The sequence below is a fragment of the Grampus griseus genome (genome assembly GCF_964374135.1).
Source record: "Grampus griseus genome assembly, chromosome: 20".
Classification (NCBI taxonomy): Eukaryota; Metazoa; Chordata; class Mammalia; order Artiodactyla; family Delphinidae; genus Grampus; species Grampus griseus.
Genome location: NC_139014.1, coordinates 39,148,854 through 39,176,007, shown reverse-complemented (window position 1 = coordinate 39,176,007; position 27,154 = coordinate 39,148,854). Strand labels below are relative to the sequence as shown.

Here is a 27,154-nt window from a genome sequence, read left to right as displayed (position 1 = left end):
ATGTGAATCCCTGAGTCAGACCCCCGGCTCCCAGGTCAGACACGTGCACACGCGTGGAGTCGCCAGGTTCCTGACTGTGATGCCTGCAGCAACGGGGCTGGTCAGGGGCACAGGACGGCACAGAAACCACCACCACCACCGCCGTTACGTACCTGCTTTTTTTGAAGTTCGGAGGTTGTCAAATTCAGAAAAGTCATCTTTAATTGTACCATTCAAATTACTGAAGAGATCAAAAGCCCCTGGGGAGAGAGCGGCAGTGGCTGTGCGGTGTCTCCACTTCTCTGCCATGTGCTTCCCCATCGTGGGGGACCAGAGGTAGGCCGGCGTCTGTAGCCCTCACGGGGGAGAACCCGGAGAGTCGGGGGGCAGCGGGGGTGTGGGGTCCCTGGGTGGGCAAGGTGGGCACCGGGAGGGGCCTCCCCACGCAGAGCAGGGCTCTTGGCTGCCCCCGCCCCACCTCCCCCTCCCCAAACTGAAGCCGAGGGGCCAGGGGGCGGGGGGCTCACCAGAGGGGGACGCGGGCTTGGCGGCTGACGCTGCAGCCCAGGGGTCAGCGGCTTTCCCGGCACTGGGGGCTGGCTGCTGCGGGGCGGCCCAGGGGTCGGAGCCCTTGGGGACGGAGCGTGCGCCGGCTCCGGTGGGCACCCCCCATGGGTCGACGGAGGTGGCTGGCTTGGCACCTGTGGGAAGGCGGGGTTGGTTCAGAGATGCTCCCAGAAAGGGCTGGGCAGCCGGGGTGAGAGGGAGAGGACCTGGGGCCACAGGAGCACCCTGGGGGGAGCGCCCGGGGAAGGGAGCACGGAGCCCCCGCGGCCTCCGCCACAGCAGAGCTTGCCCGGCAGCGTCCTCCCTGCCTGCACGCAGCAGACACACGGTACGGCACGGAGAGGCATCAAACAAACAGCTGTGCGCTAACACATCCACTCCCTGAAGGATGGGACAGACTCCAACGCCCGGGCCTGTGCAGGGTGGGGAGTGGGTCGTGCATGCACGCGTGCATCCGTCCACCTGCACAGAGCACCCACACACCTGCTCTCCCCGCGGAGCATCTCAGACGACCACTGCGTGGCCCCCGCGCCCCGCCCCAGTCGTCCACACCTCCCTCCACGAGCTCCGGTTTCGCCACGGAGGGGACCGAGGGGGCGAGCGGTGCCGGGCCCCTGAGCCGTGTGCTACCAGACACACCGTCGGGGTGCTCTCGGGGGCGGCTGTGTTCACGCAGAGGTTTATCCGGGAGACTGAGCTGCGTTGGTGTGCAGCTGAGACGTGTTGTTTACTGCTGTCTAATACTTCATCCTGTGACAGAAGGCATGGCTGGTGTAGCTGTCGCTGTGCTGCACACGCGGCCCTTCACCACAGACACGGGCATCAGCTCGCTCCTTCCCAGGCCCCTCACGCCTCCTCTCCCACCAGGGGCCTGGTCCCGTCTCTACCCGCCTCCCTTGGGTTTTTTGTTTTCATTGATTTGACGGGTTCCTTCCACGTCTGGGTGCTGATTCTCTTCCTTGAGTTCCAAACACCTTCTCCTAACTTGTGGCCTTTCCCTTCACTCTCCTCATGGAATCTTTTGATGAACAGAGAAGTTCTCACTTGGATGGAGTAGAACGCAGCAGGATTTTCCTCTAATTTGTGCTTTTCGGGACACGCAGGAACTCCACCTCCACACGCCCTCGCACATGGACTGGATCATACTTTTTACTTTATCCTTTATTTCCATGAGGGATTTATACAACTTTAGAGACTGGCATATTTTTAAAACTTCATTTTCTAGTTACTTATTACTATGCAGAGAAACAATTTAATTCGTATACTAATTTTTGTATTCAGCAATCTTGCTAAACTCTTAATTCTAATCATTGAAATACATCCTATTCTTTTTTTCTTCTTTAAATCTTTATTGGATGTTAAAGCAGCAATGCATAATTGCTTTACGTTGTTGTGTTAGTTGCGTTCTATTTATTCTTTCAGTAATTCTAATAACTCTTAATTCCAATCACCTCGTTTGCAGAAACTCTTTGGGAGTCTATGTACACGGTCACATCCCTTGAAAGCGATGATAGCTTAGTTCTTCCAAGTCCCTCAGTTTCCCGCCTCGCTTTGTTGGCCAGGACCACCCGCCCCAACGCAGAGCAGGGGAACGGACTGTGTCCACGTTTTGCTCTTAAACGTATACCGTTAAACGGCACCATTCACCATAATAGGCGTTTTTCCTTTCAGAAGCTCTTTATCAGGTTACGGAAGTTCCCCCTTATTCCAAGTTTGCTAAGACTTCTGCGATAAAGAGCTGGTGAATTTTGTCAGCCTGTTTCTGCCTCTAATAGGATGATCACGTGATTTTCCTCTTTGGGCCTGTTCATATGGTACATTAATACATTTCCTAGTGATTTGCTCCTTGCAAACAATGTTCTTCACGATGTACTGTATCATTTTTATATTCTTCTCGTTCCGGTTTTACAGTTGCTTCTTTGCTTAGGGTTTTTGCACCTGTATTCCTAAGTGGGCCTGGCCTGACCTGTTTGCTCTCACACTGTGCATCTTCTGTCTGGTTTTGGTGTTAAGGTTATGCTAGCCCATAAAATGAGTAGGAATACTCGGTTTTCCCAGCCCCTGAAGGAGTTGGTATCAAGTGGAGTTGTTTCTTTCTTGTTTTTAATATTTATTTATTTATTTTGGCTGCGCCGGGTCTTAGTTACGGCACGTGGGATCTTCGTTGCGGCACGCCGGATCTTTTAGTTGCGGCACGAGGGATCTAGTTCCCTGACCAGGGATCAAAGCCGGGCCCCCTGCATTGGAGTCTTAACCGCTTGGACCACCTGGGAAGTCCCTGGAGTTGTTTCTTGAATGGCTTGAGAACTTCCAGCAAAGCCCTCTGGGTGATTTAGGGAACGAGAGGGAGGTGAGTGACTTACTCGGTTCCTTTAACGATTATAGGACTTTCCCTATTTACAGGTGTCCTACTGTTCTTCCACCAGCTTTGCCAAGTCTTCTTTTTTAATTTACCCATTTTATCTAAGTCCTCAGGTCTGTCAGCACAGAGCTGATCAAACACCTCTTACTGTGTGGAATCTCGGCAGGACCTGCACCTACACTGTTTGGCCTTTTCCTCTTTACTTTTCAGAACTACTCTTGCCAGAGATTTCTCTATTTTATTACTCTTTCCAATGACCAACTTCTGGGTTTCTGGATATTATTCTGTCTGTGTTCTAATTTGTTAGCTTCTGTTCTCCTCACTGTTTCGTTCCTTCCACTTGACTTGGGCGTGACACCATCCAAGCCTCAACACCTCATCAATCTTGTGCCTTTCTTCGGGACTAATGCAAACACTAAAAGCTCTAATTTTCCTCTTACTATCACTTCCATTGTCCTATGTATTCTGATATGAAAATATTTACGTTATTATTTGGTTCTAAATATTTCTGCCACTATAATTTCTCATTTGACTCGAGAATGTAGAAGTGCTTTTAAAATGTCAGGCGTATGCAGTCTTCTACTTGTCTTTTTGCTACCGACTTTACACTTGAGTGCACTGTGGTCAGCAGGTGCGTTCTATGTGATCCACTTTTTGCTACCGACTTTACACTTGAGTGCGCTGTGGTCAGCAGGTGCGTTCTATGTGATCCACTTTTTGCTACCGACTTTACACTTGAGTGCGCTGTGGTCAGCAGGTGCGTTCTATGTGATCCACTTTTCTGACGTGGCAGAGGCTTTTTGCCTAGCACGCAGCTGATGCTTTGCATCTCGCGTGTGACTGGAAAGAACGCGTGCTCTCCAGTTCTGAGACGACACCGTCACAGGCTTATGAATCACGCTGCTCCGACTTCCTCATATTCTTATTTAAACATCTTCTCCTGCTTAGTTCTGTATTCCTGATAGTCTCCATTCCTTCCCGAGATCTGAGCTTCCGTCTGGTTGTCTTCCATGTCAGCTGGAACAACTCCCCTTGGCAGTTTTTGTGGGGCTGGAAATGGTACCCTTCCACCCTCATTCCTGAAGGATACCTTTACCGGACGCAGGATTCTGGTGGGTGAGGTTTTCGGTGGTTTCTCTATGTCACCGTTGCTCTCAGGAGAAGGATGTTCTCCCGGTGGGCACTGAGGACGTTCTCACCACTGCTGGGACTCGGCCGCCGGCCTGACTGCCGTTCTTCTCTGCTCCCGGGGGGTCATCTCTGATGTCCTCTCCCTTTGCTGTCCTCCAGTCTCCTGACTGCACGTCTGGGTGTGGGTTTCTCTGACTACCCTGTGTAGGGCTCACTAGGCTCCCCAGCTCTGAGAGGAAGCCCCTCGCCACAATTCTTGAAAGCCCTCTGTCGCTATCTTTTCAAACATTACTTTCCTGGAGCTCCAAAAAGCCACGTCCCCATTCTGCCTGCACGCGCCCCCAACTCCTCCGGAGCACTCTCCAGAAAGCTCCGTGGCTACTCGTTTACCAGGAGTCTCCCTGGACAGTGAGCTCCTGGGGGCACCAGGCGGGGTGAAAAGACCGGGCACTGCTCCCTGACGCCCGTGGACTCAGCGCCCGGGGCCCGTCCCCAGGCAGGGCATTGCACGGGGCCCGGCCGTGAAAGGGGCTCCTTGGCTTTGAAGAAGACGCACCGCCGCCGGCCGGCCTCCCCCAGGCTTGCCACGGCGACCAGGACGGACGAGCCAGGGCAGCCTCACGCCTGTCACCCACTGGCGGCCGGCCAGCTCTGGTGTGGACTTGGGGCTTCTCCAGCCGCTGCCCCCAAGCCCACAACCCTCCTGAGGCTTCCAGAAGCTCCTCCGACCTTTCACTCCCGTCCGCCCAGTGTCTCACACAGAACAACCTCCCCTGGGATGGACCCCACTCTCCCGGGCCCACTTCGGCCAGCGGGATACCTGGTCCCAGCTGGAGTCACACAGCCGGGGTGCGCCCTCGCTCTGCCCTCAACACAGCACCTCGGGGGCCTTGGTTTCCTGTCTCAACTGGAGGAAGCTGCCAGGGTGGAAACTGCGTCAGGGAGGGAGCTGGACTGCAGGTTAGAAGAGCTGGGACGTGTCTTCAGAGCTGCCGAGACGCAACGGAGAGGACGCAGGACGGGGAGGTCGCAGAGGATCCGGACCTGGTGCCAGGCTGCTTCTGGCTCCCGTGGGGCCTCGACCTCCGCCGCTCAGCAGCACCCGCGAGAACCGCGGGCTCACAGTTCACATCCCAGCGCGTCTGTGCCCAAGGACCCGGACTGGGAGCCCTGCACTCCTCCCCTGAGCCTGACCGCTGGGCAGACGCGCCCCCATCGGGAGACGACCCCTGGTCACCTTCCAGCACCCGCCTCCTCTTTTCTGGAGGGATCCCCTGATCTTCCTCGGGAGAACTGTCCCCTCACCACTCCCTAGTCCCGGTCAGAGCGGGCGGACCCTGCGCTGCAACAGGGGAGGGTCTTCACCAGCCCACCCCCAGTCCCAGCTCCCCACTCCTGCACCCCAGAGAGGTCCATGAGGTCCAGGGAGATCCTCTCCATCCCCGGGCTGTGAGCACCCAGAGCCGTCACCCAGGCCTTGAGCTTCTGAGGCCAAAGGGAGAGGGGAGGGGCCCAGTGGGTGGGGGCAGAGCAGGGGGCCTGGGTCTTGGTGACACCGGCTCAGCCACTGGGTCGAGCTGGCCTGAGGGCAGAGCTACCCATCCCCACTGGGTACAACATGGCGTCCTGCCCATCAGACGGCCTCCCCGGCCCGCTTGGGGGCACGGTCCCCACCCTGCAGCCCCCTCACGGGCACCTGCTCACGGGGGCCGAGCTCACGCCGCTCTCCCGGGCCTCAGAGAGGACCTGACACACCAAGGTGCTGGCAACTGGTGGGGCCTGAGGGACCCACAGAGTCTCAGGGCTCCACCATGGGCACCGTCGACGCTGGAGAGCACTTCTGGAAGGTTCCGGGTAAATGTCTGACTCGGGTGTAGACACACAGCTAGAGCTGCCCCGACTCTGCACAGCCCACGCAGAGAGTCCGCAAACGCCTCTGATTCAGAGGGATTCACTCACCACGCAGCTCAGGGGGCACCAGGCCAGCGGTTCTCAGCTGTGGCCCTTGGGAATCCCCTGGGGGTGTGAGTAGAATACTGACCCCCACACACACAGATGCCAAGGAGGGCCTGGGCATGTGCATTTTTAGAGGCTCCCCGAGCAGCTAGGATGGGCAGCTGGTGCGGGAGAACCACCCAGCTCCTGGGCCGCTCGGATCGCAGGCTGGACGGACAGACGGACGTCTGGTGGGGCCGGACGCTGCCATAGACAGGCGGCCCTCAGCACCACCTCGCTCCTCTGAGCATCGTTTGGCCCTCACGGCCCAGGCCCAGGCCCTGCCCTGCAAGAGGAACACGGCCCCGGCGACTGTACCTAGCACGCGGGTCACGGGCAGCTGGCGACCACGGGGAAGGAGGGGTCCTGAGGACAGGGTGACCCTGTCTCCCCGAGCAGGACACCCAAGCCATGTTTTCAAGCACAGCCAGGCGCCCACTAGCCAAACAGCAGGGCACAGCATCACGTGAGGAGCCGGCATGTAAGGGGGGCCAGGCTGCCCTGCCAGGCAGAGGCCGTCTTGGAACTCCTTGGCCTCCCACCGCCCCGGGCCTCGGGCACTGCCCTCTTGACCGCACGTGGGACACGATGGACCCCGCTGTGCTCCGCCCACCACAGCCCCGGCAGGGCCACACACCCGACAAATGGGCGCTTGTTGAGTGACTGAGAGGAGGGGAGGCTAGGACCGAGGGCCCATTCACAGGGAGCGTGCCCGGCTCCCCCTGAGCCCCTGTCCCACGACGAGCCTCATGGGACAGGGAAGCAGTCACATGGCGGGTCATGGAGTGAGCGGGGGCGGGGGCTGAGCCGGCCAAGGCTGTCGGAATCACAGGCCTGAGCCCTGCTGTCCCAGGCGGCTGCTTTGTGTCTGCCAGGTGCAGGAAGTGCCCTGCTGACCTGGCAGGCGCCGCTCTCCCTCCTCCCGGCCCCCAGCATTTCCTCCCGGGGCCCCTTGGCACAAGCTGGTAAAGGCAGGGCTCGCTACCGAGGGCGGCTTTCACAACAGCGCTTCTTTCATCCAGAGGGCGCATCCCACAGTGCTGGGGAAGAGACTCTGATCTTTCTAGCTGTTTCGGGGTGGTGGGGTGTTCCCCAAACACACACTGGCAGATTCTACCACAGACTAAGCAGTAAGCCCGACACTGTGTCTCGCTCCAGAGCGGCGTCTCAGAAGAAGGAAGCAAGTTCACGGTCACCACGGTCCAGTGAGCTTGGGAGCGGGGCTGAGGCCGCGTCCTGCAGCGCTGCTGAGGGCAGAGCGCTAGCACTGCCCACGGGAGCCGACGTTTAGAGCTTCGACTGATGCCTGGAAAGGCTCCCTGTGTACGGAAGAAAATGTCTACACGTACCCACGATGTGACCCCAACCACGTGAAAACACACAGGCCCAGGGGACGCAGGAAGCAGGCAAGCTAACATTTTAACACCGGTTCTCGCTCCCTGTTGCAGTCTGAGGGGACCTTTCCCGGACATGAGCAACCACAGAAGGCCTTAGCGGCAGTCCAGGATGGCGTGATGACTCCAGGACTGGGGGCCATGAGCACTGAGCCTGCCTCTCGCTTGCTGTGTGACCTCAGAGGAATGAACAGCCTCTCTGGGCTTTGATGCTCTGTTTTCCCCAAGTCACTGGTAAAAATGCCAAGTGCATCAGAACCGAGGAGACGGCCCTGGGTTGGGCAAGTAGCAAAAGACGGCAAAGTGGCAGTCCATGAACCAACCACACATGGCCACTGCAGGTGCATTTTGATTAGCTCCAACCATGTTCTTAATTTTTAAAATTCATTGTCAACATTTAAAAATTTGATTTCACAATCTCGGGTTTCAACCTTCTCTTACTGCTCAATGGTTATACAAAATGTGGTATGTCTATAAAATGGAATATTATTCAGCCATTAAAAAGGAATGAAGGAGGGATGTGTGCTATCATGTGGGCGAACTCTGAAAACATGCTAATTGGGAGTCACAAGGGCCATGTGTTGTGTGATCCCATGACAGACGAAACACCTGGACAGGCAACTCCAGAGACAGGAAGCAGACTGGTGGTGCGGGAGGGGCAACAGGGAGTGACTGCCTAATGGGAAGGGGTTTCCTTCTGGGGCAATGGAAAATCCTGGGATCAGTACTGATAACCGCGCGCTATCATGAAGGGCTAGGAACCACTGAACTGTCTACTTGAAAATGGGTAAGATGGTGAATTTTATGTCGTGTAAGTTTTATCTTGATTAAAAAAAATTTAGAAGAGCAGAACCACATGGGCAGGATTCCCATGTGATGTTCAGCTGCCTCTGGGCACCAGCTGCCTCTCCCCGGCTGCTGGCTTCCGCTGCCTGCAGGTGTGAGAACCCCAACCACTGGAGGTGGTCCTGCCCCACCCGCAGGAGACCCCCCCAGCTCCCCACGAGGGTCAGGTGCCTGGTCAGTCAGGACACCCAGCTCTAGAGCCCAGCCCTGTCCACCAGCCAATGGGAGGGCTGGGCAAACTAGCTGGTTGAAAAAATATGTATTCCCTCTCTCCTGACCAGGTGATACTTACCCCCTGGTAAATAAGTCAAACAGTTAAACAAAAAAAAAAGGTAGAGAGGGAAAAGTCTGTCTCTCTCCCACCACTGCGACCCCCAAACCCCTCCCAAAAGCAGCCGCTGACTGGACTCAGCGCTCCTCAAGCCCGCTGGCTTCACCAGCTCCTGGAGGGACCACGCTCTCGCCCCGGCACTGAGGAGACCCCCTGTCTGCTTACTGACCCCATACGACTTTGAAAGGGATTGAGAGTCTCTCCTGAAGAACTCCCCACCCGTAACTTGTCACAAGAACTGTTTGCAGATTTAAAGAAAAGTCCGAGCCGCTGCCTGGAAGGGCCCGTGTCCCCATAGGCAGAGCCGAGGGGCGTTTCCAGCAGACCTGCCTCGTGTGGCCACGTGTGCTCCCAGAGGGGTGCGGGGGGCACAGCACACAAGCGGGGCTGCTGTGGCCTCCGGTGAGCGACAGTTCTAGGGCACTGGCCTGGGTCTGCCCCAAGGCACAGAGGGCTCCCACCAAAGCGGGTGTGGGGCTCTGCCCAGCCCTGAGGCCAACAGCATCCCCCAAGGACAAGGGCAGGGACGCCTGCCTGGCCCTCCCCTTCCCCACCCCCACCCCTACCCCTGCCGCCCATTTCACACCAGCAGGGCCCAAGCCCTGGGCCCTCTACAGCACCGCACGGCCTCACACCTGTAATAAGCCGAGCCTTCTGCGGGAACACCCACGCCTCCTCGGGGCCCGGCCACGCCTGCTCCTCCCTGAAGACTCCTCCAAGACGCACGCCTCACGCCCGCCGGACTGCTGCCCCAGGATGGACGCAAAGACGGCCCCCGGTGCCCTGCCCACATAGCACTGCTACTAGGCTGGCGGCCTGACTCACCCACACCTGCCAGGGCCTGGAGGGCAGGGCCATTACCTGCTCCTGTCTGGGTCCCCGCACGGCAGGACAGAGCCTGGTATTCTATTCGGTGCACTTTGGCAAACTTCCAGGGAACCGAGCCGGATACAAAAGATGGTTCTGGTTTGGGGAAACAGAGGCCCCAAGAAACACGAGCAAACTGGCGCAAAATATACATTCGAGGTTGCAAGACAGGAAGCCCACGGATCAGCCATGGGCAGCAGGGTTGATGGAGCACCCGGGGGGCCTCCCAGAGCAGCAGGCTGGGTGGGAAACCAGCCCAAAGCCTGGAGGCCAAGCCCCGTGCCCAGCGATCCGGAAGCCCACGTGCCCAAGATCTCGGCCCCAATTAAACAGAGGGCGCCACACTCCTGTCCGAACCTCCTATCACAAGTTCACCTTACGTTTGGCATTAAGCAGAACTTTAAAGTATCCATTTAGCCTCGTAAACTGATTTGCTGTTGCTTAAATGACAGGTAAGAAGAATTACAGTAAGCGTGTCCCCTTTTCATTAGCGATCACTTGAGCACGCCGTAATTTCTGGCTAATTACAGCACGATGATTTAGACATTGCACGCTGTGTATTACGGTTTCTTAACCTGGGGCGCAATTCCGAGGCTGAGAGAGTTGGCGCATGTCCGGGAGGAGGGACAAGCCCTCTCCGGGGCGTGAGGGCAGCGGAGAAGCAATCTCCCAAAGCAGAAAACCACTCACAACAGGACGAAGCAGAGCTCCGACCGCAGTCCCCGGGGGCGCCCCGGGTCCCGCGGAGGCCTGGACACCCACCCCCGCCGCCCAGACCCACTCAGACCGCTGCCAGGCGAGGGGGGCTGCGCGCCCTGCGGCCACTCCCCCGTCCAGCAGGCGGGCAGGGGAGGCGTACGAGGGAGGTCTTTACCGAATGACGGCCAGGGGTCCGAAGTGCTGCCGGGGGCTGCCGGAGCACCCCAGGGGTTGGTGTGGCTGGCTGAAGCGGAAGGGCCCCAGGGCTCCGCCTTCGGGGCAGCAGGGCCCGCGCCGGGCAGAGCGTCCAGCAGGTCCAACAGCGTGGTCTGCTGCGGGTGGGAGCCATGCTGTTGAGACGAGGACCGAAGAAAGAGGACAGTTTACCCTGCTGCCCTTGCGGCCAGTGTCCGCCTGTGCCCCTCCCAGTGCAGAGGCCTTCTGGAGGGCCCAGAGGACCCGGGACTGCGCCGCCCCCCATCACCGCTTCTCAGTAAGGACCAGGCTCCACCCACACCGGCTATTTGCTGTGTGCCAAGCGCCCGCCGTCTGTCGACAGGTCCTTGGGGCTTCCCAGGAGAACAGGGGTTTTGCCTCCCTCCGAGACACGGCCCCCTGACCCGCCCGGCCCCCCAGCTGCCAGCGTCATCCAGGGCTCTCTCCCGGGGGCCGCCACACCCTCCTGCTCCCACAGCCAGCCTGGCTGCCCTCAGGGACCCCGCAGCACTGGAACAGGGAGGCCACTGGAGCCCTGGCCCTGCGGGAGGGTCTGTCTCCCGACAGGATGACGAGGTTGTCAGGGGCAGAGCCACGTCCAGTTCACCTTTAGGTCCCAGGTAGGAAGCCCGGCATAGAGTAAGGAGGACGCCGGCTTACCCTGGGCCAGGAAACTGTCCCAAAGCACTTGCCGCTTAGCGGCTTGTGGAGCAGCGGCTGGCGCTGCGCGGGGTGGGGGTCGGGGGGGACGGAACTGAGGTGGGGTCAGGGGAGGGCCCAGCCCCTCGGGCGGATGTGTGTGTCACCCGCCCTCTCCTCACTGCCGCTGGCTGTGACGGCCGCTGGGGGTCGGGCTCAGGAGGGTCTCACACACTGACCTGCCCCCCACGCCCAGCCCGTGAAGCACTCACCTCTTTCTTTTTTGGAAATTTAACTGTGTCTCTGCGGCTTTCTTCCAAGGCCATCTGCAACCTGAGGTCATCTCCCCGCCTGAGGCGCTCTTCCTGTAGAGGACAATGGACCCTGAAGCTGGTGCTCCCGGCAACAACATCCCCAGGAGCCAGGCCCTCCTGGCCAGAGCCGGAAACCAAAGCCGTATCGCACGTCACTTCAAAGGAGGGTCTGGGGACGACGTGGACATGAGCCTCTCCCACCCCAAGGTGTGCCCGGTTGGGGGGGGGTGCCCACCCAGATGGGGGAAGGGAAATACTTGGAAAATACTTTTTCTCAAAATGAAAATGACTTCAAAATTCTTTCTAATTGTAGAAGCAATATGTCTCCTTATAAAACACAAACAACCCAGAAAGGAATCAGAAAGAAGACAGAAATCACAGGTCATTCCACCCTGCCCCCACTGTGTGTGCTTCCAGAAAATGAGTGTGTGTTTATATTTTATGATTTCTAACAGAAATGATTCGTTATATTTAATTTATATTTATTCAAGGCACAGTCAGCATATATAAAAAGACTGGGCCGACCTAGCTTTTTTATACAATACAATGATTAAATATAAGTAAACACACTCACTGCGTCTTCACCATAAGACAGGAGCAAGGAACTACAACGGGCTGGCCCGTCCGTCTGCCCCATTTTCCCCATGAGAGTTCTGCACCTCCCGTCGACGGCAGGCCGCACGTCCTGAGTGGACAGAGGGGCCCTGCCGGGAGCTGGTCGCTACATGGACCTCTGGGATATTCCAGTCACCGCGGGACCCACACCTGCCTCTTCCATCCGACCCCCCGCTGTCTCTCAACAGCACTGCCAGGCGAGAGGGGCCGCAGGCCTCGCTGCACTCCTTCGCCTTTTTTAACCAAAGGGCAGCAAGTCCGGCCTGAAAGCGGCAGCCAAGGGCCGACCCCTTTGAAGGCTGCTCCTTTCCCTTATTCTCCATCTTTTTTGTAAAAACCTGTTTTTTTTTTAAATTTATTATTTATTTATTCATTCATTCATTTATTTGGCCTCTCCGTGCAGCATGCATGTGGGATCTACTTCCCTGACCAGGGATCAAACCCGGGCCCCCTGCACTGGGAGCACGGAGTCCTAACCACTGGACCATCAGGGAAGACCCTCTCCTTCTCCATCTTAATGTAACGTGTGCTTATAAAAGAAAAACTGCACACATGCCCACGTCTGAATGTCAGACTCTCATCTCCTGGGCATTTCCTCCCAGCCTCTGTCTCATCCTTTTCTGGGTCCAGATGCTCTCGACCCACCTTGCAGATTGTGGTCCGCACTCGGCGATGAGGGCTGTGGACACTTGGCTTGGAGCCCAGCCAAGCGCGCGGGAGCGCTTCCAGGAAGCACCTCTGACCGATGCGTCCCCAGGACCAACTAGCGAGAGCCCCTCGTCCGTGTGAGTGCGCCCGGGCCCCGCCCCACGGGGGCGCGCATCCCTGCTGGCACCCACCTGCTCGGCCACCTCTCTGCTCATGGCCAGCGCCAGCTGCAGCTGCAGCTCCTCTTCCCCGCTCGTTTGCGGTCGCGCCTGCTCCAGCTCTGAGGACACCCGTGGGGAGGTGGCTGCGGGGGAGGCAAAGTCAGCGTGAAGGACCAGCGCTCCCTGGCCTGCCGCCCGCTCCCATCTCACACCCACAGGGCCACCCTGGCTGGGAGACGGGGCTCTGCGAATACGCTGTGCGCACAGCCAAGGAATGTCACAACTACGCCAGCCACGCAGTGCTCGCCAGGACAAACGCCCTGGGCGGCCAGTTCAGGCCTCTCAGGGGTCAGAGCCTATCTCCACTGCACGGCTTCAAGGAGAGGGGCTGAGTTTTTACAACGTCTAGAGCACAGTTCTTGAAAAGCTGGGTCAAAGATCATTCAAAGAAGGACATGGCCTCTGTGGACTCGCTCCTCTCAAGAACCCCCCTCGCATGTGTAAGAATGTCACCGTATCTCCCGGTCCTAAGGACATGGAAAATGAAGACCAAATATTTCTGCAGTAACCCTGAAAATTTTTGTTTTTTAAGTAAAACTGCATGTTGACTTGAAAAAAAAAAAACATACGCAGCCATTGTTTGCTTAAGTACTTATCTAGCTTAAACATCTGAAGCAGCACCCGCCTTGATGAAGCAGTTCTGATGAAGGGATGAGATGTGAATTCCCAGCTGGTTCCCAAAGAAAGGGGTCTTCGCACAACCCCACTGTGGCCAGGCTGGGCCCCACATGTGGAGAACGCTGGGCTTACGCACCATCACGCTTCCTGCGCCAGGGAGCCTGGGCGCCCGCAGAAACCAGACATGAAGCTTCGGGAGCAGCAGCCCAAGAGTGCGCCACCCCTGCCCGCCGCCCCCCAGGACAGGAAATCTCAGCGCGAGCCCTGCCACCCGGAGAGCTGTGGAGCCACCGCCTCGGGTGCCCCTGCCCTGTCCTCCCTCTGGTCCTCCGGGGCCGGCCTCCCGCCAGGGCTGGGTCAGCACTCCCTCTCTCCCAGCACCCCTATTCTGCAGTTTGGTGGGTCATGTCAGAAGGTGCTCCTAGGGAAGGGCCCAGGCTCGTCTTCCCACCATCACGTCCATCCGCAAAGTCTGACAAAGCAGCTGGCAAACGCCCACTGCGTGGATAAATGGGCAGATGGAGGGACAGGCAGATGGAGGGTCCCACTGCGTGGCCGAGGGGCAGTTGTTAAAGACGCTCTGGCTGTATACTCGTCTGCCGCCCTCTTCCATTACATCCCTTCCAGCAGACCCAGCCCCCAGCACTCACGCAAATGCTACCTCTGCCCAGATCTCCAACCTACGCTTGCCCCTTAGGATCTGCCTCTTTGGGAGAGAGTAAACGGTGGGGAATGATGCCTGAGACTGAGGTTTCTAGACGGCTGGGCTCTGGCTACAGTGAGCAAAACGGGAGAAGAGGCGAGATGCAGTTAGGGTCCTGGAAAAACCCACAGGAGAACAGGCGCGGCTGCAGGGGCAGTGCAGGGCGGGGGCTGTAATCGGCACCACTCTGTCCTACAATTTAGGAAAGACACGTACAACACACGGCAGCGAGATTTCATCTGGGACAATCACATGGCCTGAAGCACAGTGTGTCCACTGTGATTTACTGTCAACCAAGAGAAACATTAAAAAAAAAGCCAGCAACCAATTGCCTCATGTCTACTCTAAGCTAGTGAGCAGGTCAAACAGCAAAATGCTGCAGTTATCCAAAAAACACCAACATATTTTTCTAAATAAAATCAAGTCAAATCCCAGCCTAGTGCATCGCCCCAATTAGATTTTCCAAAGCATTTCTTAAGAAATAAAGCTAGATGGTAACAGAATGTCCTCAAATCTACCTTAATAATTTTGTTTCTTAACAATATACCAAAACAAAAGCACATTTTTGGTTGGTTTGTTTCCAAACTTCATCTCTGCCCGTCACAGGCGGCAGCTCTGGCTTCCTCGTGCTCTAGAAGCAACATCACCACCCAGACTGGTGGGAACAAAGGAAGCTGGCCAGTCGTGGGGGACAGTGTGGGGGGACTCCTGTGGCGCACGTGGCTCTCCCGTCCAGGTCACAGCCACTCGGCCGCCCGTTCCCAGCCTCCTTCCTGGTAAGAGTCTCTGAGGCTGCTTCCCAAAAGCCTCAGCTTACAGCAAGCATGGCGCATCCGACGCCCTTCATTTACTCCCAGATGGAAACCAGGAGTGAAGACAGGAGAAGACCTCAGACCCCATTCCACACCCCGAAAAGCCCCCTGAACAGAGAGCCCCGTCTTGGCGGGGAAAGCCGAAACTGGCCTAACGGTGGGACCCGGATGAATGGGCCGGGCTCTGCGCAGGGCCTGCCAGAGACGTGAGGCCCCCCTGTCCCCCGAGCCTCTCGGCACAGCTGCGAGGCCAGCCCAGCTTCAAATGCAAACGTGCATGTCTGCACCCCACACAGCTGACGCTGCTGGAATAACGTGTGGCCGGCACACTCGGAAATAGCTCACCACATCAGTATGGAAATTAGACAAAGGGTATTCCCCTAAACGCTGTGGTTTTCATAAGAGGAGGCACGGCTCTCAGTCACGCAGTTGGAAGAATTCACAGCCACCAGCCCACAGCGTCAGCTGAGCTGCACACGGCGGTCTCAGCTGCGAGGGAGGCATCCGGCGGAGACGTTCCTGCCTTAGTGACAGCATCTCGTCTCCACAAAGGGCCTCTTGTGCCCGAGGACAGGACAGTGGACACAGAGGTGGTGGTGAGAGGGGCCTGAATGGGCCCTTCTGACCCCCGGAACCTGGCCCTCGCCCCACTCTGACGATCTGAGGGTCTGAGGGTCCACAACTCATGGGGACAGTGGAAGAAGCAGGGGTTCAAGGGGCTGGCCGCTCTCGGGTCTCAGGCTGCTTTCTGACCCAGCACCCTCTCGAGGGAAGACCGGCACCATGCGCACAAGCAAATCACTCCACGAGCAAGCGTGTCACCACCCTTCTCCTGCAGCTGAGACGGGCCCGTGGGGAGAAGCACGAAGCCTTCACCTGCTCAGTGGGCCCCCCGTTCACCCTGTCCAGTCTGCTACCCTGGCTGAGAAAGCTCGGCAGGGGAGGTTGAACAGGGAGCCTACACAAGCCCAACAGCTCCCGCAAAATACAGGCTAAGACGAGAACCAGAAACACTGCTGGCGTCTCCTGCAGGGCCTCCCGACCTCACCTTGCTCGCCTGCTCCAGGGACCGGCCGACCCACACGGGTCCCCAAACGCGCCCCTAAAACAAAGGCACTTCAGATGGGCAAGGTCGGGGAATTTCAAAAGAAGAAAGCAAAGCAGACAAGGTAATAGAAAAACAGGAAATTGCTGCTTCTCGCTGGCTACGTTTTGCAGTGTTCCTAGAAAGCACGTAAGCGGTGTCTGCAGTCACGGACGCCGAGTGCAGGGCACAGACTCTGCAGACCCAGCTGGCCCAGAGGCGGCTCTGCACGGGGACTTCTCGTAAAGCCCTAGCATGCAGGCTGTCGCCGGGGTACACGAGGCACGTCTGACAACCTAGCAAGAACGCAAGGTCGCCAGGCAGCGGGGCTCCAAGAAGACCCCATCTGGATCCAAGCACTGCCACCACCCTAACAACCCCGTGCCCGACAGCTGACGGGGATGCTGGGGCTCCCGTCCCGTCCCCACCCTATAGCAGCAGGGGGACCGCACACGAATGGCCACCTCTCTGGGCTTCTGCTTCCACGTCTATGAAGTGTGGGGGAGGGAGGGAGGGTCAGGAGGACCCAAGACACAGCAGCCCCCCAACCTGGGGGCCAGGCCTTGCCCAGGTCACTGCTCTCCACTCTGTTCACAGCCACCAGACGGCCCCCTCCATCTTGCACGGCAGAAACCAGGGACTGGTACGCGCTCTGGCCCCGGACCTCCATGGGCAGAGGACCGTGGCTCTGGCGGCCGGGGCCTCCACCCTCCTCTTTCTGCCGGTCTTTGAAGGAGGGGCTGGGGAGCCGGCACTGAGCCCAGGGGCAGCTTCTGCCCCCCAGTGACTAGCTCCCCGGTCCAGCTAGGTTCCTTCCTTGTTACTGAACTGCAGCGAAGTGCTTACTGGGTCTTCCTCAATGTGGCGACAACCTCCTGTGTTCCACCAGCCGTTTCCCGAGTCACCGATGACCCTCGGCCACCAAGGACACTCCCACACAGAGTGGAGGCTTTTGAGCCCGTTCCCCAGGGAGACGCTCCAGGGCCCTCCCTCTCCCAGCTCACAGGCAGAAGAGGAAAGACTGCTTTTAGTCAAGCGAGGCAAATTAGGAGAAAATAAGCTCAAATCACCCCAGGTTAACATTGAAAAAGAAAAAAACCATAAATACATTGTGGAAAAGCCAAAGAGCTGCAAGATGTGAAGCGCCTGAAGGACCACCACAGCCGGGTGACCTTCAGGACGAGGGGGGGACGTGAGACTTCATAGCGGAGGGGGGACGTGGCCAAGCCCTGCCCGTCGCCCACCACCTGACGGCCCTGGCAACCCCCCCCAACTGGATTTCAATGCAGACTCCACATCTGATTCCAGTTCACAGAAGAACAGGGCGAGGACTGAGGCAGCAGGTGGACAAATCCAGACCTCGGGCCACTCTGCAAGATGGCCGGCCCTGCGTCTCAGCACATCAGCGTCGTGAGCACAGTACGACTGCAGGGACAGGACCTCCGAGCGACCGTGCTGCTGGTGGTCTCGGTGTCGACAGTGGGCAGACAGGCACGCGGGCGGGGGTGAGACGGTCCTGACGGCTGCTGTGTACTCTGCCAGGTAGGATGACAGGCAGCCTGTCCTCACCGCCACGTTGATGGGGGAGGGGAGATGCCAGAGCCTGTTTTACAGACTTCAGCATAAAAGGAAGCGAGGGCCACCCCTCTTTTCCTGCCCCCACTCCTCTCCCCAGAGGAAACAGCTGTTGACATTTTCTTGCGATTCCACCCAGAAAACACAAACACGTGCTCTTCCCTGGCACTCACCCACGGGCGTCTACTCACTGCCGTGCATGGGCCCCACCCAGGGTGCTGTTTCGGCCCCGGGAGAGGGGGCGTCTGCGAGCATGGGCCCAGATCCAGGCCCTGCAGCTGCTCAATCCTCCACACCGCGGCTTCCTCACCCGCAGGACGGAAACAGAGTCCCCACCGCCTCGGGCTGTCCTGAGGATCAGACCAGCTCCTGTGGGAGTGCCTGGCACGTGACAGGTGTACCACACCTGGCGCCTCGCTGGACCCTCAGTCCGGGCGGGGTCCTGCCCCCAACCCCGAAGGCCAGGGCTGAGGCCCGGAAGTGAGGTGGCTCGCCAAGGCGCCCCAGCCACGAGGGTCGAGGCTGATCTGAGGCCTTGCTCTGCATCATCGCTCGCTCCCACAGAGGAGGGAACCGGGGCCCAGAGACGTCACAGCGCCACTCACAGCAGGAGGGGAACTCAGAGCCAGCCTCAGAGCCCTGAGGTGCCCTGTGCGCTCAGTCCTTGACACTCGCACACGCCACGCCTGGCGCGTCTCCAGGCCTGAGGCCAGTCCCTGCTCTCCTGGAGCTTGTGTCCCAGTGAGGGGGGACAAGACACACACACACAGAGGGGAGGTGGGTCAGGGTGAGGAGAGCCTGTCCTGTGCTCAGGTCTGACAGAGACACTGCAGAGGGGCCTGGGCGGCAGCAAGGACACCAAGCAGAGAGCGGGTGGGGGCTTCGCCTGGGTGCAGGGGGAGGGGCTGGCATGGGCAGAGCTCCCAGAGGGCCATGACGGAAGGGCCCTGGTGGCGCCGGGGGCTCTCGGAGGGCCTTCAGGAGGGTGCAAGCCGAGCAGCGACGCCACCTGGCCGGTCCAGGGAGGATGGTGGGAGCTTGGGCCAGGGTGGCGGCTGTGAAGGAGGTGAGACGCGTTGGTTTCTGGATGGCTTTCACTGAGATTCTGTTACACCTGGCAACGTTCCTGGACCATCCGGCCCGAGGTCACGAGAGAACATCTGGGGCCCGGCCTGGCCTGGATGGTGCCGACCCCCGGCAGCCCAAACTCACCCTCCCACCGCAAGTGGCCTGTGCTGCCGCCCAAGCGGAGACTCAGCCCACAGAGAGCCTCCCCCTGACCGGGGGCTGGGGCACAGCTGAGCCCCAAGGCTGTGAAGTCCTGACCCCTGGGTTCGGAATGAGCTTATTTGGAAACAGAGCTGCTGCAGATTCATTTGTTAACGGTTAAGCTGAGGTCACACTGGAGCCGGTGGGCCCCGACATCCAACATGACACGTGTCCTTACAAGCAGAGAAGAGACGCAGGGGTGGACACAAGGGGAGGGCAGCAGCGTAGGCCACGGGACACCAAGGACGGCCACCACCAGCAGAAGCAGGGAAGCCGCAGGCAGGACGCTCCCCTGCGGGTTTCAGAGGATACAGTCCTGCGGACACCCTGATTTGGGGCTTCCGACCCACCTCTGGCGCTGAAGCCCCGGTGGGCGGCTCCTCTCCCAGCGTCGTCTCAGGCCCCGCCTCCCCGCACACAGGCCTCCACTCCCCAGGGCAGCTCACCAGCCCCTCCCCCGCACCTGGCACCTGCTCCGCCAGCCACAGAGGGCCCTAGAGTCCTCCAGTTCCTTCCTGCTTTCAGACCACACTCCCACTCCCGCCCCCCCGCCCCTCCCTTAGGGAGGAAAGAGAGCCTGGGTCTCCCCGCTCGCCCTCCCCAGCAGGACGCTCTGTGGGCAGGGGTTCCTCTTGGACACCTAGAGCAGGGCAGGTGCTCTGCGGCCCGCAGAATGGGGACCTAGGCCTTCTACACCCCAGACCCGCCTGTGGCCAGGAACCTCCCCACCCTGGCTTGTTCCAGGCACAGAGCAGGAGCTCAGGCCCCTGTGTGTTCATTTTCTAGTTTAGTTTCCAGCGAGCACAAAGCTGTGACTCCCAAGGGCACAGCTCACACACGCGTCACCACCACCCTGAGACACGGGTGCTGCCACCGCAGCCCACGGACGCGGAAGCCAAAGCCCAGGGAGGAAGGAGCCAGCGCGGGAGACAGACAGTGGGGACGGGTGGGGCGGGCGCAGCAGAGACAAAAGGCTGCCCTGTCATCTGCTGGCAGGACTTAAGGCCCATCCTCTGCCTGAGAGAAAAGAGGGAGTCTGTGCTGCTCTCTCTGGGCTGCGGTGAGACCCTCCCCATTACGAGATCACCAGCTGGCGAGGTGGGGAAGGGAGGGCTTGTCCAAGACAGGAAGGGGTTGTTTCTCCTCACTCGTTTCCCGGGGGTCCCCATGGTTCCTGGTACTCTGTCTACACCCATGGGAAAGTCGACCTTCACGGGGAGCATTGGGGCGAGGGTCGCACCCACAACTCCCCAGGCAGGAGCTCGGGAGGGAGGAGAGGGCTTGGAACACCGCAACTTCAACAAAGACGTAATTTCTCTCCTTCTTAATTCAATCATAAACTTAGGTTAAATGCCTACATCAGTTTCTTAGGGTAATACTTACAGACAGGAAACTCACTTTTTTTTTTTTTTTTTTTTTGCGGTACGCAGGCCTCTCACTGCTGTGGCCTCTCCCGTTGCGGAGCACAGGGTCCGGACGCGCAGGCTCAGTGGCCATGGCTCACGGGCTCAGCCGCTCCACAGCATGTGGGATCTTCCCAGACCGGGGCACGAACCCGTGTCCCCTGCATCGGTAGGCGGACTCTTAACCACTGTGCCACCAGGGAAGCCTGGAAACTCACTTTTAAAATGAGTGTTTTACTCTTGCACTGCTGGTGGGAATGTAAATTGATACAGCCACTATGGAGAACAGTATGGAGTTTCCTTAAAAAACTACAAATAGAACTACCATACGACCCAGCAATCCCACTACTGGGCATATACCCTGAGAAAACCATAATTCAAAAATAGTCATGTACCAAAACGTTCATTGCAGCTCTATTTACAACAGCCCGGAGATGGAAACAACCTAAGTGTCCATCATTGGATGAATGGATAAAGAAGATGTGGCACACATATACAATGGAATATTATTCAGCCATAAAAAGAAACGAAATTGGGCTATTTGTAATGAGGTGGATAGACCTAGAGTCTGTCATACAGAGTGAAGTAAGTCAGAAAGAGAAAGACAAATACCGTACGCTAACACATTTATATGGAATTTAAGAAAAAAAAAATGTCATGAAGAACCTAGGGGCAAGATGGGAATAAAGACACAGATCTACTAGAGAATGGACTTGAGGATATGGGGAGGCGGAAGGGTAAGCTGGGACGAAGTGAGAGAGTGGCATGGACATATATACACTACCAAACGTAAAATAGATAGCTAGTGGGAAGCAGCCGCATAGCACAGGGAGATCAGCTCGGTGCTTTGTGACCACCTAGGGGGGTTTTGTGACCACCTAGAGGGGTGGGATAGGGAGGGTGGGAGGGAGGGAGATGCAAGAGATATGGGAACATGTGTATATGTATAACTGATTCACTTTGTTATAAAGCAGAAACTAACACACCACTGTAAAGCAATTATACTCCAATAAAGATGTAAAATAAAAATAAGATAAAATGAGTGTTTTGATGGAAATTTCCATCTATTAAACTAGAAATGATCTTTCAAAAAATTTCAGTACCCATTTTGGGCTCAGGGGCTATCAACTGAGCACAGTCGGCCCCCCGGCTGGCAGCACTGCACCTGGGCCTGGTCCGTTGGGGAAACATTTGCCAATTTCAAGAGACAGAATGACGTTCATACATTTTCCCCACTACTTTCACTTCTGGGAATTCTACATTGAAGACAATGAAGAATCTCAGAAAAGCAGGCTTTCTGCCCAAAGACGCTGACCACGTGGCTATTTACACTGTGAGAACCTGGAAACAGCTGTGACTGGGGTGGGAATGGTGAGCGACCCCTGTGAGGGGCAGCTCCCTCAGGCACGGCAGTGTGTGCAGCGCCCACATTAGCACAGGGGACACCCAGGAACCCAGACAGCACTGCCCCGTCCCCACCGTATGGACGTCTAACCTATCCAAACTTTAACCTATGAAGCCAAGTGTAGCTGTGTAGCAACACGGAAAATGCACGCAGGAAGTGAGGTGAAAAAAATCAGTGACTGTAGTATTTGTCCTGGGAATCTGGTGGTAAGGAGTCAGCTAAGGGGTGACCTCTGGGCCACTGCACCCCGTCCCACTGCACGCAGGGTTAGAACAGCCTTGGACCTGCCTGCCCGGCCCCCTCGGAGCACTACACGTGTCGCACCACGAAGGTGTCCGCCTCTCCCGAACTGGAAGCCCACGGAGCGCGAGGCCTCAGCTGCCGACCGTGAGCCCTCACTGCCCAGCGCCGGCCCCGGCACCCTTGGGCTTATGAAGTGAGCGAACGAATGCACTCACCTTCTGAGAAATGTGCTTTGAAAAGGTCACGTGGTTATGAACAACACAGGTGTAATACTTTTTTACTGTCTGCACGGCATGAAACATGAGATTCCTTCTGCTCTCGTGGAACACACTTCACACCTGTGATCCGGATCTGTCCATACAGCCGCTTCCGGGGATGCGGGTCTGATCTGGCCTTCGCTTCCTCTTCAGAGTAAGAACCCACTGGCTTTGCTCACAGACAGATGGCCGTGACAAAGCCGAACCACCACCCATTCCCACAGGCCAGGCAGCTGGGGGGTGACGACACCATGATACAGAAAGCAGGGACGCAGAGCTGCATCTACAACACATCTGCAACCCTAGAAAAGAAAACGCTTAGAAAAAATGTCCAGAAGGACATACACCCACATGGGAACAACAGCTGCCTGTGTGACAAGATTACGGAGTGTGTCCGTCTTCTTTTTGCATTTTCTACACCATCGGGAATGGACAGGCATTATCTTTATCATGAAAGATCTAGCAGAGTTCTTATTTGCCGCCCAAGCCGCGCTTACCAGTTAGACCTGGAGAGGCGGGCCACGGGGGCACTGGCCCGATGGGCTGGTCACCACACCGCCAGCTGCACCATGCTCCCCACCAGCAGGCCGCGGGAGGAGGCTCATCCCGCTGCAACACCCATTTTGAGCTGCTGAAAGTCGGTGAGTCGCCTGCTGACCGTGACTCTCTGAAACAGCGTGGCCGCCGGTGGTCAGCGGAAGCGACGGGAGGAAGGGCCCGCACTGACCAGGCCCGGAGCCTCCTGGGAGCGTCAGCGCCATGCTGCCCGCGCCCGCCCGAGGCTCCGACCTGTCAGATGTGTGCCGGGGCTCTGGGACACCTCGGGAGATTTAAAAGCTCCCGGGCAGTCAGCTGGAGCCAGTGGCTTAGGGAACAGAGAAAGGGCAGTTGGCAAAATCGGGAACCGCATTTTATCACCAAACAAAATCTAACAGCTAGGAATCACACTGTTCTAAACTCAAAGTCTCAAGATACGGTACAACATTTCCACATTTCTGGAAAAGCCCACAAAGTGTATTTGCAAAAGGCTAACAGAGGCAGACACCAATGGAGATGAGCACGTCACATCAAAACACCACCAAGAAAAAGAGAATTCAGGTCGATTTAGCATTCGTTCGTTCACTGCTTACTGAGCACCTCGTGGGTCAGGCACTCAGCCCTGAGCACAGGCTCCTGCTCTGTCAGTGCGAGGAGACAAAGATAAAAGAGAAACATACTCTGAAGACAAACACAGAATACGCGATATACAGAGATTATCCATAAATTATGGGATCTACTTTCCAACACAAAGAAAAATTAACCTTAGACCTTCCCTCTTATTTTTATTTATACTATAATTTTAAATGCCCCCTTCCTTCAAGCTGGCCATTGCAATCTGGCCACCACGCAGCCATGAATCAGACATGGCCCTGCTGTGTAACTCTTACTGAGCCTGACTCAACCCCCGCTTTGCTTTTTTCACATCCACTACTGACAGTCTATGAAACGACACTTTGTGTACCTACACTTTTACGAAGGATGCTTTAAAGACAAAGGGACAGGTGTAGCTATTGCAGCCACACCTTCCATCTTCCCTGGCACACGGCAACATCAACAGCCTAACTGACAACCGACCCCCATCAGCAGCTCTGACAGCTGTTTCAACCTCACCCTCTGACAATCACAGGGCCCCGTGGGGTAACCAGCATTACACGAGGTGGACCACACAACCGTAAAATTGCCAGGGCTCTGGGTTCAAATCCTGGCCTCACTGCTACGACTGAGTGGATCTAGGGGGGCGAGTCCATCTCAGTGTCCTTGCCAATGACCCCCGCCCCGCCGCCTCCTACAGGAAGTGAACGGGGACTGTCAGCCTCCGGCTGTTGCAGGCACTGCAGCCCCGAGCAGCCCAGACATGCGGAGGTCTCTCCATGGCACATTCAGACCCTGCTGGGGGCCCAAGCCCAAGAGGCAAGAACGAACACCTTTGACATCTGCCGCCTGGACAGACGTGTCACTACAACTGCCACCTCCGAGGGTCTGCTGGCGCTACCAAGCAGCCCCCTCTTGATTCGATTTCCCACCTGAAGACGTGACAGCCAGCGCCGGCCTCTGCCGGACACACGCTGCCACCGAAGATCCGGGCTCCCGCGACGTGCAGAACACACCGGCTCCGGCGAGACGGGCTCCCGAGTGAGTCCCATCTCCCGCCAAATTCCTCGCCCAACCCCTTTGGGAGCAATCAGCCGACATGGGGCCCAAAGCCGGGTGGAAGGCCCCGGAGGTCTGGGCACACTCCCCGCCAGCTGGCTGGCCCTGCCTTCCCGATACTGGGGACCACTGGCTGGCAGCCACCACCTCTCAGCCCTGGGCGCACCCACCCCGTTCCTTTAAAGTGTGCCCGGGCATCCTCAGCCCCATCAGGTCCAGCCCTGTCCTCTCCCACCTGGGGAAAGGCAGGGGTCTCCCACCAGCCTCCCATGGCCCACCTGGCCCCCCACACAGCCAGAGGGTCTTCGTGAACCTTCTCACCCTTCAGCAGGGTCCAATCCCTCCTCGGTTCCAAACCCTCCCCTGCTCCCAGCTAACTGAGTAAAAGGCAAAGGGCTTTCGATGACCCAGAGGCCCTCCACCCATCTACCAACGTGTGGCCGCTCCCCGTCCCTCAGGCCCAGCCTTGCCACTGCTCCAGCCCTCCGCCCTCCACCTGCCTAGGATGCCCTTCCAGACCTTGCACAGCCCAGCCCTCCTCCAGTCCAGGCTTGTTCTGGGCCTTCCCAGCACTCGGACCACCCTCCCCACTCCTCACACGCTGGGCTGTGCTGGGTTTGGGGTTTCCAGAGCATTCATGTGCAGCGTGCAGTACAGCGCTGACCACTCACCGTCTCTCTCCCCGTTAGTGGGAAGGGGGCACACGACAGAGGCACACGGTGGGAGCTCAAAACGCCCTTTGCTGAGGGAATGAGGGACTATGGGTGCCCCAAGGCCGGCAGCAGCATGGTTAAGCCGGCAGGGGGAGCTGTCTGGGCGTCCAGGGCTCTGGGCTGGACCCTACAGGGACCCCTGGGACGGAAGGGCGCTCTCCGCGAGCCGGGATCAGGGCATCGTTTCTAAGAGGTGGGTGGGTAAGCAAGAGGAGGCTAAGAGCAAGGAAAGCAATCTGAAAGCGGGCACTGAACTGCAGCCATGCGCTGCAGGGGAAGGTAAGAACTCTACAGCTGTGTGTGGGAGACCCGGAGAGGATCCGACGGGCACAACTCAGGACAGGAAGCCCTCCTCAAACACGATCACGGTGGGTACAGCAGCAGCTGAGGCCAGGAGTCGGCACCACGCCCAGCAGGCCTCCCCTGTGGGGCCTGGGGTCCGACCTGGGCCCCTCACGAAAGTCTGCCCTGAATCACAGCCCGCATTTCACGAGACCAGTTTCTGACAGCCAGGTCAGTGGGACTCTCCGTGCTGGATTCCAAGCCAGTGTGTTCAAAGCAGAGCCTCCGTGTGCCCACGTCAAGCCCCCACCTTATGCGTGGCACTCAGGTGAGGGCTCAGCAAGGAGTCACGGGACAGCCCCCGGCAGCCCCGCAACGGGGAGGGTGTGAGATACGTAGAGGAAAGCACTCAAAAGGGTGACACCACGTAGCACGCGTTTGCCTAAAACTCATTCAGGGTTTGAGAAACTGCCTAAAAACAAAGTCGCTCACCCATTTTACCCTTAATTTCTCAAGAGCTGAAGGAAAAGAGAACTCCGTGTGGGCTGCGGGCCGAGCAACTTGCCGATGTGCGTGTGCGCGGGTGCCGAGTGGGGGGACCCACGGGCCCAGGCGCGGGGCGGCCCGGGCCTGGGCTTCACGTGCAAGCGTCCCAGGAGAGCTGGGGGCCAGGGGGACACAAACAGACCCCCCCCCAGTTACTCAACGGGTAGGCCCCGGGGGCACTGGGAACCTGCAGGCGCATCAGCGAGCCTTCCGGGGAGCCTTTGAAACACGCCTGCCCATCTCCCAACAGTGCAAAGCCGGCTCTCCCTGCGGAGTCCAGTCCAGGCCATGAGGGGAGCACAGGCGCGAAGGAAACATCCCAGAGCTCAACAAGGCGATCACACGGGCAACTGGGGGCAGGGGTGGGGGGCGATGTGTGTGAGGCACGATGAGCGGAAACCGTTTCCAGGTCGTTGGGAAGCGGCACAGAAGCGCCTCGCTGGCGCCCCTTCCAGTAAGAGCAGAAGAGAATGGAAGACTTTCTTCTCTGAGGCGGGGCCCCTGGGGACTGAAGGCAGATCAGACCGAGAGCATTTCCTTGTGGGCAACGCTGAGAACTGTTTTCAGTTTAACCTGCACCAGCTGTAGACTGTCCGGGATACACCATTAATCAATCCAAAGAGAAGCCTCATTTTCGTTACCCATTGAGTTAGGGACCTTCAAACACCATGACCTAGAATCGCAGCAGAGCGAACTCTGTTCCCCACAGTCACGGGGATCTCAGGAAGGACGGCAGTTCGCCGAGAAGCAAAAACCATCCCATTTTGTCCTCCACCCGGCACGTGTCCCTGCACTGCAGAGATGGCTCCCGGCCACCGGCGCTGAGGCCCAGGAGTGCCTAGCGGGGCGAGGCTGGAACCACGCACTGCGGCCAGGCGGCCCGGTCTTTCCCACGCCCGGGTCTGCGGCCAGCATGACCCCCTCCAATTCCTCAGGGAGCGGGACGCAGGGAGAGCCCAGCGGTCCCCAGGCCTTAGGTGAACAGCACCCCCCACCCCAAGGCCCTGAGCGCACACAGCCGCAAGCCAGGCCACGGGCCCAAGTGAGGCAGGGCTGGGCCAGGACTCCAGTGAAGCAGGAGGGCAGCCCCGGGACGGCGGGCAGGGCAGGAAGGGCGGGCGCTGGTTCAGTAGCAGCGGCTCCTTGCTCTGACCCTGCGGGGCCTCTGTGCGGTGCTGGGGACACAGCAAGGCCTCCAGTGCTGTGGGTCACAGACACACACACACACAG

General features: G+C 58.1%; 1 protein-coding gene across 1 annotated transcript in view; it reads right to left on the bottom strand.

The window, feature by feature from the left end:
• Positions 1-27,154, bottom strand: part of EPN2 (epsin 2) — a 69,377-nt gene that overhangs the window by 7,080 nt on the left and 35,143 nt on the right. Inside the window, exons 3-7 of the mRNA XM_082679534.1 lie at positions 12,795-12,907; positions 11,299-11,391; positions 10,347-10,521; positions 507-680; positions 153-239 (exon numbers count right to left, since the gene is read on the bottom strand). Coding sequence (XP_082535660.1) covers positions 153-239; positions 507-680; positions 10,347-10,521; positions 11,299-11,391; positions 12,795-12,907 — 642 coding nt within the window. The remainder of the gene's footprint in view (positions 1-152; positions 240-506; positions 681-10,346; positions 10,522-11,298; positions 11,392-12,794; positions 12,908-27,154) is intronic.